This window comes from Arvicanthis niloticus, chromosome 17, assembly GCF_011762505.2.
Source record: "Arvicanthis niloticus isolate mArvNil1 chromosome 17, mArvNil1.pat.X, whole genome shotgun sequence".
NCBI lineage: Eukaryota > Metazoa > Chordata > Mammalia > Rodentia > Muridae > Arvicanthis > Arvicanthis niloticus.
Window position 1 is genome coordinate 41,159,012 of NC_047674.1, and position 15,477 is coordinate 41,174,488.

General features: G+C 37.6%; 1 protein-coding gene across 3 annotated transcripts in view; it reads left to right on the forward strand.

Annotated features, from left to right (window-relative positions):
* Positions 1–15,477, forward strand: part of Adgrb3 (adhesion G protein-coupled receptor B3) — a 676,641-nt gene that overhangs the window by 641,087 nt on the left and 20,077 nt on the right. For all 3 annotated transcript variants that reach the window (XM_076915135.1, XM_034521545.2, XM_076915134.1), the window contains 3 exons: positions 4,956–5,051; positions 6,531–6,570; positions 10,405–11,048. In XM_076915135.1, the coding sequence (XP_076771250.1) occupies positions 4,956–5,051; positions 6,531–6,570; positions 10,405–11,048 (780 nt within the window). The remainder of the gene's footprint in view (positions 1–4,955; positions 5,052–6,530; positions 6,571–10,404; positions 11,049–15,477) is intronic.

Sequence of the window (15,477 nt, forward strand, 5' to 3'; positions counted from 1 at the left end):
ACACTGTCTTACTTTTTAAGAGGTGAAGATTTGGTCTGAGCAGTTGAGCAGCTAAATTCAGAGCCTGATTCAAACTGGGCAAGTCTTCCCTATGAGGCTTCTGAGATTTGTAACACGGCCAATGGTGCTGGGTGCTCCTCCCCAGCAACTTCTAAATCTGGCATGGACTTTGCACAGCTACTCTCTGCCAGCTGTCTCTGGAGTGAAGACCAATTGAGAAGCTCTCAGCTCGCTGCTGCTGAGAAACCCTAATGCTACACCCCATGAGAGACAGGAGGAAGACATTCCCCCTGAAAACTGTTATGAACTCAGATCTCATCCAGGAGAAAGACTGATTCTTCTCTAGGTACTTTTTAAAATTGATTATTTGAGAAATTCACATCATTCATACTCACTTCCCAGTCCTCCTAGGCCCTTCCCCCACCTTTGTGGACCACCTCACCAAAAAGAAGATACGCAGGCACATAGCATGCATTTTGTGTTTCCCAAATACTCACTTGAGCATGGTCAAACTCCCAGTAGCTAGCCCCTTCAAGAAAATTGAGTCCTTCCTCATCTGCACCCCTACCAGAAACTCTGGATTGTGGAGAGCTAGACTTTAACCTCTTTATTATGTTTTTATCACAATCAGCTTCAATGGTTTCCTTTCCAGGGTGTCACTCTCTTGAGGAGGTTGAGGTGGGGCTAAGGCTTGTCACAAAAGGCTTCTACACTCTTCTTTCTCAACTGTGAGTCTCCAATCATTGAAACCACTGCAAAAGGAGCAGCCCCTAGCTGTGGTTTGAAACCATAAATAGATACAGCCCTGATAGCTATCACTGTATTCTTAAAGGTGTCTCTGTCTGCTTTTCTAAGTTTCACTACAGACCTTCAGATTCCCTTAAATCCCCTATATATTTTAAAGTTAGTTATATATCTGTCCCTTGCTACTCTCTTTTACTTTTAGGCCTGGGTGATCATCACTTAGAATGACAGACCTATTTCAGACTATTTCAAAGAGAAGACATTTTATAATCTAGATACGAAGTGTGACATAATTAGTGTTAAATATTTCATTGTTCCCACACAGATTCATTTAAACCTTGGGTTTACTAGCTTCCAAAGAGGTTTTGAAATGTAAATTTCACAGGAGCTCAGATTTGTAATGATAATATCTAATAATAAAACTTTAAATAAAACTATTAAGTAAGAAATTAGTTCTTCATAAATAGTAAACAAGGACATTCACTGCTTAGCCTTGAAAATGTAACGTTGACATTCGGGGGGGACTTTGATTTTAATATGGCACAAAATGACCTATTTTTCCTTTTTGCTATTTATTTTTATGTTTCTCTAGAACTTGAATTTCAAACAATTTCTATTTTTCATGGGTATAATTCACATTAATTCACCGAGGATAAAACCCTTTGTTTACCTGCTAGAAAATTCATTTATCAAAATGTTTGCACGTGACTGGAACCTTGTCCAGATACTATCTTCCCTTAAGCCCCTCTGTGGTAAGGAGATCAGCCCTGTGCATCTTGTCTCATCATTTCCTCCCACAGCGTTGAGCAAATATTTAATGCCAATTCATTTAGATAGCCTCGGTATGTTTTCAGATTAAAAATAAAAAAGCAAATAAAGCATTTGGAATCAAATGAAATTTCTCCTGGAAATCCTTATGAATGGGAGTTCTCCACTAAAAATGTCTTAGAATTTAATTCTTTAAAACCTTAAAGTCACCTTAAACACAGTGGAAAATTCATGTGCTTTTCTATATTCTACTTCTTGCAAACTACATTGACTGATAGATAAGCTGATGTCACTCTCCAGGGTAGACATGCCCTTAGCCCACTGTCAAGTTTGGAAGTTTTTCAGTTAAAGTATTGATTTTTGTGTGCATGTAATTGTATGTTTTGAAAAAAAAGAGAGAGAGAGAGATTTCTTTCATATCTATTTCAACTTGCCAGACAATGATTTAGAAGAGAAATTTGCAGAATTTGCTTTTCCATATTTTAATGTCAGCCACAAATTCCTTGACAACTAGTTGGCAAGGGCTTCGAAATAAAGAACACTTAGCGAGGATGGACCAGTGAAATTGATGCTTGATATTTTTACTGTCAGTACAGACACACAGCTCTCTCCCTCTTGAAGGAGATAAGAAATAGTTTATTCTAGAGCCAGATATAACTGACCAGGGCCCAGGAACATATATTTATGTCAGCCAAAATCCCACGTTCCAACATGGTAACACTTTGATGACATTCTTATGGTAACAGAATAAAGATAGTTATAAATCGAACCACCTCTCAACTAGAAACATCAAGAAGACAGTGATAGTGAAACAAGGGAGCCCTGTTGTAGTTGACATGGAGAACATCATTCCTACTGCAGTGTTTCATATGTTATATATGCTGGTATTTAGAAACAGCTGTGACAGAAATCTTTGCATGACAAACTCCCAAAAAACAACGTTCCTAATATACTATTTATTTTCCTTTATAAATTGTTCTCTAATTGTTACCTTGTACAAACATATTTTTAGCATAGACCTGCTTTTCTGACAATGGCTTAGGAAATTTTTTTTTTAAAAAAGATAAACAATAATTTGTTTAGCTTATTCGGACTAATAAACAAGCGAAAAATAATGAGAACCTAGCAAACACCGAACTCATTACCAATTTTCTTTTTTTAAAAAAACCAACAAGTTATATTATCTTTATTCATGTTAGAATTTCTATCAGTGTCTGAACATTAATATTTAGTTTTGTACATTTTCATCTGAGAACTGCACCAGGTCACCCTGCTCACACCAACACGTTCCAATCACATGGATCGCTGCCCACATGTACTCTCTTAACACTGTTAAAACATACTCTTCTCTCCCTTGCTGTCATTTACGAAACACTATTGCATTACCAATTTGCTACTGTTATTGTGTCGTTTTGTAACCCACAATGACTTCTTGATCTAGAAAGGAGTTTCCCCAAGACATTTAAACTGAAAGAGTCATTTGCTCTGTCTTGGGCTTGTCTGATTCACTGAAAGAAACTGGATGATTCAGTCCTCCTGTTCATCTGGGTCTTTGGAAAAGGAATCAGAATAGATTTCAGTGCAGCTGGACTCTCATTGTGTTGAGCCAAGGAACTGTATCTGGGAACTGATCATTCTTTTGGAAGAGTCTGAGATTAGCAATATTAGCATCGTAGAATAGAAGTGATCACAAGGCACCTGGTCTCAGTCCCACTACATAGAAATTGGCTGCACCACGAGGCAGAGAACCCTAAGTGGGAAGGATGTATGGGGCAGATCTCATTAGTGGGCTGGCAGGGTAGGTAGTCTGTGGTAGCAACTACTCAGGTCTATATCCCAGATCCTAATTGCAATATAGGGAGAGTATTGATGACTCAAACCTGGGTAGGAGGAAGACAAAAAAACAAGTTCCTGGACTCAGGTCTTGATCTGTTCTGTTCTGTTTACATTTGTTGGTTTCCTGGCCAGCATATATGTTATATGCATCTCAAATCCAAACTGTGACAGGAGGTTATATAGCTGTGCTTTTCAAAAGAAAAGAGCCACACATGTTTACCCTGCCATCTCACGAACGATGCTTCCATATACGGAAACCACAACATCAGCTATGTTTTAAATAACAGTAGAACAGACTGGAGTAGATGAGAGGGAGACAGTCAAACACATGAAGTCAGATGAAAGGTTAAAACATGACCTGCCCATTGATTTGGATAAGTAGCCACCTTTGGACAAATTCTTCAAGAACTTAGGAGAAGCCTGAGCAACCACAGGAAGTAGGTTGTGTGTCCTGATGCTGAAGTGTCATGGGATCAGAAGACAATCATTGCTCTTTGCCTCTATTGAGATTTTTGTAGTATGACAGTTAAAGTAGTGTTCTAAGAAATCTCTTGGGCGTCAGGCAGTGGTGGCGCACACCTTTAATCCCAGCACTTGGGAGGCAGAGGCAGGTGGATTTCTGAGTTCCAGGCCAGCCTGGTCTACAGAGTGAGTTCCAGGACAGCCAGGGCTACACAGAGAAACCCTGTCTTGAAAAACAAACAATCAAAAAAAGAAATCTTTTGGGCTATGTTCAATGTTTATGTTCTGCATCCAGAACCTCATAGGATGTTAAAGAAGTGTGATTTATCTAAAGAGACATGATCTTTCCCAAGTCAATCAACCAGAAATCAAGAGATATGCTTTCTTTCTGTTCTGTGGCTTCCTGTTTTTTTTTTGTTTTGTTTTGTTTTGTTTTTTGTTTTTTTTGTTGTTGTTGTTTGTTTGTTTTTTGGTCTGGGGACTGATACTTAAAGGAAGAAAGAGGAATAGTCCTCCCCAAAGTGTTTTATCTGAGTCAGAAAAGGAAAAAAAAAAATCTTAAATCAATTCTAGTCAGAAGATCATTTGGTGATTCCGTTTTCCACAGTGTTAAAATCTTATGAGTTTCACACAATAGTTAATCCCCATGAACACCATACACATAGTTTATAACAGCAGAAGAAACATCCTCTGATAAGAATGACAGAGGATCATGCCAGAAATGGCTATCATGCTCTTTGAAGAGTTTCAACAGTACCCTGGTAGATGACAGCAAGAGAAAAATACTCTGGCCAGAGAGCAAAGAGTATTGTACACCTACCTGTGTTTGTATTAGGAAGTAAACAATGCCAGAGATGGTGCTCTAGGCCTAACTCAGAGATCCCACCACCTAGAGAGGCGGATACAAGTGGATCTCTATGAACTTGAGGCCAACCTGATCTATATAACCAATTGCAGGCTAGCCAGGGGTAAACAATGATGCCCGATCTCAAAAACAAACGGGCAAACTAATAGAGGTAACAAGGGTAGTCTTCTACTGGACCAGCAAAGGTAGTTTTTTCTCATAAGTGATGACCAATATGGACAGTGGTTAGTTATTATAGACAATAAAAGAAAATTAATGTTTTTTTTTTTCCTCCCCACAGGTTCAAGATGCATTTAGATGCCGGTTAAGAAACTGCCAGGATCCAATCAATGCTGATTCTTCAAGTTCTTTTCCTAATGGACATGCTCAAATCATGGTGAGCTTTTATTTCCCTTCTGGTTGATAATTAAGTCATGGTTTCTCAAGAAACCATGGTTTTCCATCTCAAAACAAAACCAGATCAGGCAACCAAACATCAACAGAACCAAGACCAAATGGGAATACATTTTCTGTAGAATAACCGACTTAGTATTAACATTTTTTGGACTAGGAAACATAAAAATATGGCTAGGCAATATGTTAGCGGCTAAACAATGAGAAATAATAACCAATTCCTTTAAAAAATAAGATAGCCCTAAAAATCTCTGTTTAAGGTATTGATGGTGGTCTGACCAGATGATGCAGCAGATAATGGCATTTGCTGGGCAAACCTGGTGACCGGTGACCTGAATTTGATCCCTAGGACCCATTTTAACTTAGTAGAGAACCAACCCCACAGAGTTTTCTTCTGACCTCCACTTGTGTGTCTGTATATAACAACAACAGCAATAACACAATTTAAAATTAATATTAATAAGGACAGGCATATGACTGCAGGAGTTGCCTACAACAGGTTAACTTGATTTTATCATTGAAAAATAAGATGATTTGCTTAAAATAAGAATTTGGGTGAAGGTGGAACTGGCATTCAGAGGATGCAAGGCCATACAAATAGTTGTTAATCCATCAGTTTTAGTATCTGCACCTGAGAGCCTTTGTGACATTAGCAAAGCTGCATCATAGAACATTGTATCATGGGTAACACACTTTAACTGGAAGCATAAAATTCAAAACTCCAAGACATTTATTTAAGGATTTTTCTAATAGTGTATCTTCTGGTTGCTTTATTAAAATTGGGCTATTGCTTTAAAATTCTGGTCCTGTTTTGTTTTTGAAGTACTACTAGAGCTTGAACCAAGACCCTATGTGGCCTATACTTAGCCACTGAGTTACAACTCTCATTTTATTTTCTTGAGATTAAGGCCTCATGTAGCTTAGGCTAGCCTCACCACACAACCAAAGATGACCTTGAACTTATGACTCTCCTTCTTTCACCAGCCCAAGTGCCAGACTACAAGTGTATACCACCACTGCCACTTTTGCACAGTACTGAGGATTGAACTCAGGACCTCGGGCTAAGCAAACACTGTCCTACCACCTTTAAAGTTTTGAGACTGAGCCTGATCTCAGGGACCTTGATGTCATTCCTGGGCTCAGCTACACCTCGGTTATGTAATCTTGCTTCATCTTCCTAAGTAGCAAGATTTACCACTGAAACCACCAGTCTCACCTAAAATTCTATCATTTTGTATAGGGAATTATGTTATCATATCAAAACAATGTCATTTTCCATGGGTTTTATAGACCACTTTGTCTCTAGGAAATTCTGATCATTCCCTGAGACTATTATTTTGAAAAAAAAAAAAAACATGTTTGGACTAGCTATAAATCTATAAGCTTCAAATAATTTGAGTATTAAATGCATTTGCAGTCTTCATTAAATGATAATTCTATGCCTTGTTATTTCTTGTTACAGACAGACTTTGAAAAGGACGTAGACATTGCTTGCAGATCAGGTAAGAATGCTTTGATCTTTAACATACAATTTGTGGGCATGCGAAATTATTTTGTGGAATTTGATTTTTTTTTTTTAAAAATACTGTGTTTTGTGCATATCACTCATGTGGGTGACTTGACTAGTGGCATCTTCCAGTGAGAATCACTCTAACATCAGCGATCTGTATAGAGAGGTGAGAGAGAAGGAATGAGAGATGAGAAGAAATAAAGGATGGATTATTGAGAACATCTTAGCAGCAGAAAGCGCTGATGTTTAAGGAAGCCTTAAACTTCCACCTGTATAAATAAGGATAGTTGTAAGACAAGTCACTGTACCCCCTCTGTTAATCATATATACACTATGAATCACTAGATTAATGAACTATCAGTGAGGCATGCGAGCATGCGTGTGTGTGTGTGTATCTCTCTCTCTCTCTCTCTCTCTCTCTCTCTCTCTCTCTCTCTGTGTGTGTGTGTGTGTGTGTGTGTGTGTGTGTGTGTGTGTGTGTGTGTGTGTGTGTTAATGGTCGCTGTCCTCTAGCCAGTAGCTCATTTTTCACTAGAGGACTTGTACTTTTTAAAGAAAATCATATTTTCTATTTAGGGTGTTTTTCTCTTGTTGGGAAATAGTCTTCCAAAGTGCAGTAAAGTGTAACACATTTTACCTTTTATCTGTTCTTCTCCATGCTGTCTTCTTTCATAACAAAGTGAATATATATATATGTATATATATACATACATATATGTATACAAATATATGTACATACATATACATATATATATTTCGTCTGAGTATCCAAATATTTAAAATCAAGAATCATTTTTCTCAATCTGAGTGGTTCTTTTGCTTCCTGAGGGGTTATGTTTTACTCTTTATTTATTTTCATCTCTAGATTTAACAGCCTTGTATCATCATTCATTTCTAGTATCATCTTCTAGGCCCAGTTCTGAAAATAGCCCGCAATTTGTCAATAAACAAATTATAGTGCACACATTATCTGCGTCCTCATCCAGCTTCCGTCACTGCTGGCTAGTTACTTGTACTGATGTGGTCTAGATCCACATCTGTATTATATTTCAGTGCAAGCATCAACTTGTCATCTACAAGCCCTCAGATGTTTTATAGGTGCTGTCAAGAATTCTCCTTCTAAGATTATGTAAAAGTTATGCTTCTGGCATGTTTTCTTGGGTGAAAAAAATAAACCTCTGCATTTATCTCTGTTAGCTGTCATCTTAACTTTTTTCAGGATAACATCCACTTGAGATTGTATAGAGAACCTTCTGTCTCTATCTAAACTGTCTATGAAGGAGTTCAATGCCATGAAGATCATTACAGAACCTGCTGGGTTGGGAAAGACACCCACCTTTCATACTCCCCTATGTGTTGCTTTCAGATTCAACCCAGAGCCATTAAAATCTGTGCAAATGTCAAATCATATTTCTTGCCATAATCACAAGCACATGGGAGACTAATCTTGTATTCTTGAATTCAATGAAAACACTCTGGGTGGGGCATGGTCACAGCTGTTATAAGCTAGCAGCTATGATTTTGCAACCCATAGTGGGCTTGTGAAAGGAGCAGGAATTATCTTTTCCTGTAAGGAAAAAAAAAACCCAACAAAATGTTGCCAAGACATAATCTTGCTGGTGTTTAGTTTCATGAACCTGCCAGTTCAACAGATAGCTGGCAAAATAATTTCCCTCGGTTTATTCATCCATTGTGATTTCTAAAAGTTACATGCCATGATTGATGCAAGTTTCCCCATTTATAGAATATAATATGGCTGTGTCGGGAGGCTTGAACCTATTTTAGTAGTTAGGTATCTATTTAATAACTGATCATCTACCCTCAGTTTAGCTTCCTTGCCTCTCTTCATGTACTCCTAAGAGTTCTTGACAGGGAAGAATGAGAACGCTTTTGTCTTTTCCTTAACAGCCATTCATATCAAACCAATCCGTCTCAGAGTGTGGTACCCAAACAAGCAGTGTCAGCTTCACCTGGCAATTCCTAGAAATGCAGTTTTTGAAAACCTACCTAGATCGTCTGGGCCAGAAACTGTGGTACTGGAACACAGTAACCAGGGTTGCTAGAAGCCATTCAAATTACTCTGATACATAGTAAAGGCTAAAAATCTTCATGTTAGACTTTCTTCTCAGAGCTGCTGTTTCCAGCCCTTCAGCACTGCACTACGCTGACTTTTGATAGAGTGTTCCAGTTTTCCCAGTCTGCACTGGGGTCTGGGGGAGGCGGGGCTAAGCCTTTTAAATACAGACCAACACCAATGCATTATTCAGAAACAATTTACAATGTATTTATTTTTCTGTTTTCATTTTGGCCAATGCTCTTCTTAGTTGAGCTTGCCAGGAGCTTTCTTCGGACTTTTTCCAAGAGATTTCTGCATATGTTGAAATGTACTAAACTTTAAAGTCTCAGTTCATGGGCCCTGAGCAGTCTGTTGTGAACTTTGAAACTGCTTCTGGAGATGCCGAAGTATACATCTGCTTATGCTAGCTACTCAGCTTGCTTTCTGTGTGGCTTGATTTTCATTTTTGTCTTCCCTTTAATAACTTGATTAATTTCGCTCAAAGGTACTGTTTCAACATTGTTGCCATGCATAGGAAGTTCACAATCAAGGCTTGTTTACATTTTAACAAACTTCACTCGTTAATATTTCATTTATAATTATTTCTAGCAATTGTGATGTATTACTGCTCTCTTGTTATCTTAAGAAGCTTAGGTTTTATTTTGTTTTTGCTTTTACAAAGTGTAGGTAGCCAAGACTACCACAGCCTCCCAAGTGCTGGGATTATATACTACCACCATGCCAGATCTTGAAATAACATCTAAAGCATAGCCTTTTCTTATTTTGTAACATATGATAATATAGAATATAAAAATCTGTAGCCACATTGTGGATTCACAAAAGATATATATGAGTATTTAACATGATGTGTGGTATGGAAAACAGAGAGGCAATAATACAGTAATAGATAACAACATCTCTAAAGAGAGCAGGTATTATAAGAGTGGTTGGTGCTTTGGAATATTTTAAAAGTTTCAATTCCTCATAGTGGCAAAATATGTTTATAATTTGCTGTTTTTTGACTTCTGTGCTAATTCACAACTATGATTATATTTTCAAAATTTAAACAATAATAGGCAAAAATTCAGCCTGTCTGAAAAGTTTTTATGGTTCCAAAAAAGAAATTTTACATAGTGAAATTTTCTACTATAGTTGCTTTGATTTCTGGGCAAAATGGCCAGCTTGCAACAGTTCTGTTTTGAAACAGGGTCTCACTATATAGTGTTGGCTGTCCTGAAACTCATTGTGTAGAGTGGGTTTGTCTTGAACTCACAGAGATCTGTCTGTCTCTGCCTCCCAAATGCTGGGATTAATGGTATGTGCTACCACATCCAGCTCTCAACGAACTGTTTTAATGAACAAAACTTCTAGAAAACTTCAGAAGAAAGACCTATATAAAAGTGGCAACTTTGTATGGACAATATCTACATATTTATGGAAATGCTTTGAGGTAGACTAATAGAGGAATCTTCTCTGGTAATCTACCATTTCCCTGAAAATGAATACAGAACTTTTCCAGGACAGGGCATGGAAATTTTTAGAAAGCCAGTTAATCAGATTTCAGATATGCTATGGTCCACTCATGATCCCTGGTACCATTAAAACATCGGTAACAATTCAGTAATCCAGACCATGAACAAACAAGTGTAAATGAATTGTTAAAAGGTTACTTTTACTTTATCAGGAGAGTATTTAGTAGGAAGATAAATAATATCATATGATGACAAAAAAATACTTTCCTTCTATTAACTATCATGCTCTAATTTGCAGTGCTTCATAAGGATATTGGTCCTTGCCGAGCAGCAACAATAACAGGAACGCTCTCCAGGATCTCTCTCAATGATGATGAAGAAGAAAAGGGAACGAACCCTGAAGGGCTAAGCTACTCAACATTGCCTGGAAATGTCATTTCCAAAGTCATCATCCAACAGCCCACAGGCCTGCACATGCCCATGAGTATGAATGAGCTGAGCAACCCATGTCTGAAAAAAGAGAACACTGAATTGCGGAGAACTGTGTACTTATGCACGGATGACAATTTGAGAGGGGCTGATATGGACATCGTCCACCCTCAAGAGCGAATGATGGAAAGTGACTATATTGTGATGCCTCGAAGTTCTGTAAGCACCCAGCCGTCAATGAAAGAGGAAAGCAAAATGAATATTGGCATGGAAACCTTGCCGCATGAAAGGCTATTACACTACAAAGTAAATCCTGAATTCAATATGAATCCCCCCGTAATGGACCAGTTTAACATGAACTTAGATCAGCATCTCGCGCCCCAGGAACATATGCAGAATCTACCCTTTGAGCCTCGCACAGCTGTGAAGAATTTCATGGCCTCTGAGTTGGATGATAATGCGGGACTGTCAAGAAGCGAAACTGGATCAACGATATCAATGAGTTCTCTAGAGGTGAGTCAGAAGAGGTTAACTAGTTCCTTGATATTTGAAGGGTGTACAGGCGGATCACATGCTATGGGTATTAGAAAAGATCTGTGTTAGTTTGGGCAGAGTCTCTCATGTTACATATTAAGATTATGGACAGAAAAATTTTCTACTAGTACATATGAGTCTGCTGGTGCAAGATGTTATTAAAAGGATTAAAAAGTGTGTTTAAAGTGATAACAATCAATCCTAATTCCGTAATGGGACTTGTGTGAATCATTCATAAAGAAAATGAAGCAGATCCTCTTGAGATTTCAATAATATGACAGGGCACCGAAAATATAAAATAATAACGTGATCATGTTACAGATTCAAGGATAATCTAAATCATCTTTTATAAGGCCATCTATTCATATGAAGTTGAAACATTTCTGTGGGATGTACCACTACACTGATTATAAACTAATTATTATTATGTTACATCAATATTATTCAGAATGAATGTTTTGCTCTTAATCCTGTAGAGTGGTGACCATTAAAAGTATTGGTCTTCAACTATTAAGGACTTAAAGTATATATTCTAAGTTTACTAAGACTCAGGACTAAGAGCCAGACAACAGTCTTAGTCCTTCATAAAACCATCAGCAGTAAACAATGTAGACTCGTCTCATTTTTTCATCTCAGTGAAATAGAGAATTACTAACAATTATCGTCCTCATTCCTACTGTTATAGGATTATAGAAGTAGGTATCAAGAAGTATATCTAATTTTTTATTGCCATATTCCATTATCCTAGTACTGTTTTGTATGTATCTTGTATCTTAAAATCTTGCTATAAATCCTCTGCTAAGATATATAGTCACTATGCAAAACAACATATATTATTATTCATCTTATTAATCATACATATTTAATTATGTTGATGTGTTATATATATTGCTTAAGTCACTATTTATAGAAAAATCACTGTAATCGGTCATATGGCCTTTCAGAATTATTCTGATAATGTATATTCTAAGGCACAAACATACCCAAAGGCAATGGCTTCTGCAGATTACCCAAAGCCATGCCTTTCACTCTGTCCAAATCTAAATTGATGTGAAATGTATATAATTCTAGTTTTCTAGAGCTGAACAAGATAACTCTAGACCAAAACAAGAATATAAACAGACTTCAGCAAGAAAAGGTTTGTTTTGAATCAGCCTCAACTAGAAGAGGGTCTCTGTACAAATCCATGTAAGAATCATTCTCAGAGTCAAAGGTCTAGATAGGGACAACAAAGCAAATTCTACTCAGAGTGAGGGGCATGCTCTCTGGGCAAAAACATCCATTTTTCTTAACTAGTAAAACTACTACTGCTGCCTCCATCCTAACTCAGAGATATTAATGTGTCTACTACAATAATGATCACATAAGCATAAACTAGAAAATATTCATACAAAACTACAAAGAATTTTAATTATATATATATATATATAATATCAAAGGTAATAATGAAAATGTGGAAGTTTTTCTATGTTATGACCATTTTAATGTTACTATAGAAATTCAAATGGAACTACACTAAAATAATTTGTGTGTTGTGAAAATGTTTAACATTTAACACCCAGAAACCAACTAATACAGCTATTGATCATGTTTTATGTATTTGTGCAACACAGTATATTTTCCACCTTATAATTTTTTCAAATCTCTATATCCTTATTTTTAATCATCAACATCATTTATATGTTGTTTTAACCATAAAAATCAAATGTGTGCACATCAGACAGAAGATCCGCATTTCAATGACTTAGAGATCCCAAAGCTTATATTTTGAAAAGGAAATTCAGAATTCAGAATAAAATTTAGTTTCCCATTCATTCTTTAAAAGAGTTTAATAGTAACTGCTTAGGTGACCTTTTGAGAAAAAACTAATAGATAATACATACATACATGATAGTGTGGGTAATAAAAATTAGCATTTTTATAAAATTTTTCATTAGCAGATTCTCAAATCACCTTAAAAGCATGAATTAATTAATCTCCCAAACACTTAGATAAGTTGTTATAATCTTCAAGTAAAAATGTCTGTTCAAGGAGCCAATATCTAAGTAATAAATAAGTCTTTGACCCCTCTGAATGAAACAAGAGTTTAACTATGTAGGAACATGGATCCAGGAAGACTGGTGCAGTAGAAGATGACCAGCCATTGCATGGTCTATTCATGGCTAGAATGTGAAGATGGGCCATGAACTCCAGGGTTTTTCTCCAAAAGAGATGTCAAGAAAGAGGGAGGTAAATGCTGCTAGTTGATAGCACAGAATCCAGTAGTCATGAGAAAACTGCATGCAAGACACAAGCTGAGGTACAAAAAGAAGAAAGCCAAAGAGACCTGAGTGGGTGAGTGGGTGGAAGCTTTTATTCAAGTAAGCAAGAAGCAACAAAGAGAGGGGGAGGCTCCCAACTGCCGCAGTGCCAGCAGAAAAGACTCCAGCCTCCATGGGAGTGTGTTCTGCTAACCCCCAATTATTGGGTGTGAATGTTTAAGACATTCATGGAGTTCCTTGGCATAAAAGAGTATCCAGATTTTCCCCATGCTCTTCATTACTCTGTCTTTATTTCTGTTACATAGTATTGCCCTGTGTTCTTTCCCAGAATGAACCGGTTAAGCGATTCTAAAACGTTTTAGAATTTGAGTTTTCATAGGAGATCCAGACCAAGAGATCCTGCAACTACTTTTCTTAAGATGAAGATAACATCGCCTTCAGCACTTTAAATATTCACCTGCTGATAGCAAACTATATCAGGTTCATGATGTGCACATGTACAAGGAAGAAGAAAGAAAGATAAATAGTGACCAGGGTACACCGTGATCCTAAGCAAGAGCCTAAGTTTAAGCTCTAGGATGCAATTCTTTTGATTTGCTGTCTAAAAATTATAAGTTCATTATTACTTACAAAGCGACAAGTTATTTCTCAACATGGCAGAGTTGCTACACTCATGAATTTCCAGCAGCTGTGGTCGCCCACATAAGATTTATATGGGAACGTGACAGTCAGCATTTTAACATGGAAGGGCTTGTAAGTCCTGAGTTATAGCTGAGGGGTGATTGACAGTCAATGGCTTCTAGAGGAGGAAGAGACAGTTTTTTTTAAAGGATGTACTACCTTCTCAATTGACCCTGGTCCAATGGCTGGTCCCACCCTCCTGATTTTATGGATAGCATTAGTCTCAGGGACTATTAAAAGAAGAGGATATGAAGTTGAGAGGGAGTGGACACTGCGGACCTGGGAAGAGTTAGGGAAGTGGAGAGTGAGTATGAGCAACGCACTTTATGAATTTCTCAGAGAATAATTGAAATGTTATATATTTTTAAAGGGCAGGTCAGCATGACTTCAGACTTGTGGCGCTTCCTGTTGGTTCATTTTTTCTGAAAACTTGCATGTGTATTATTGTCAGTCAACATTGACCAGCATTTGCTTTGAGTCTGAAATACTGATATCTATTGATCGGCCTGTGACTTTGCGTGGCCTACATCTCTCTGATTGGTCATGACCTATTCTTTATCTCCTTTCCCTGATCTCTGAGGGTTAGCATGGGTTGCATGTCACTGGTTTCTGACTGGATTCAGCCAGCAGGAAGCACTGGCCAGAGTCTGGGTTTGGCAGGGAGAGGGAAATCGAGGAGACCTCTAGTCTATTTCTGCTCTTGACATCAGTCTGGGCCACAGCTCCCATGCACTTTTAAAGTCCCATTGTCACCATCCTTTGTCTGTCCATTTTAGGGGTCCCTTGGCTGCTTCTGTTAATCCATTGGTCATCTAATGGCTCCCTGTGTGGCTTTTCAGCTTACCTATCATGTCCTTAAGGAGCACGTTGTCCTAATATAATGCAGGAGTGACTTCTGTTGTGCTCCTGCCAAGTCTTGTCTAAGTTTCACTTATCAACAAAACATTTTCAAAATGGGCAAAACTTTATATAGTACAGTACAACAGTATTTCACTACATACAGAAAGTTCTGTTACTCCAGCTGCTCTGAGGGCTTACATACATAAAAGTTATCTCTCCATCTGGATAGGACCTCAGCTAAGTCTCACTGCATTTGTAAGTGGGTGGAGAGATACCTTTATAGGTTTTCTGATGGATACAGAACACAGAGAACTCAGCATAATGGTTCCCAAAAGGAAAATATTTTAGTGATGATGTCACGGCATAGGTGCCTTCCTCGTGGCTAGCATGAGGATGAAATTACATGAAGAGCTTTTGAAGATTGTAAGGAATACTTCAGATGTAAGGCTGTATTATGATTATATCATTGCTATCACACTGAATGTCTTTAAAGAGGCTTAACTATTACTAAATCGATAGTCAGGAATTTACACAGAATGTTTCGGCCTCAGGGACTGGGAGGCCCTGTCACAAACAGAAAATCATCTAAAACTGACCATTTGCAGAAACCACACTTTATTTTTTAC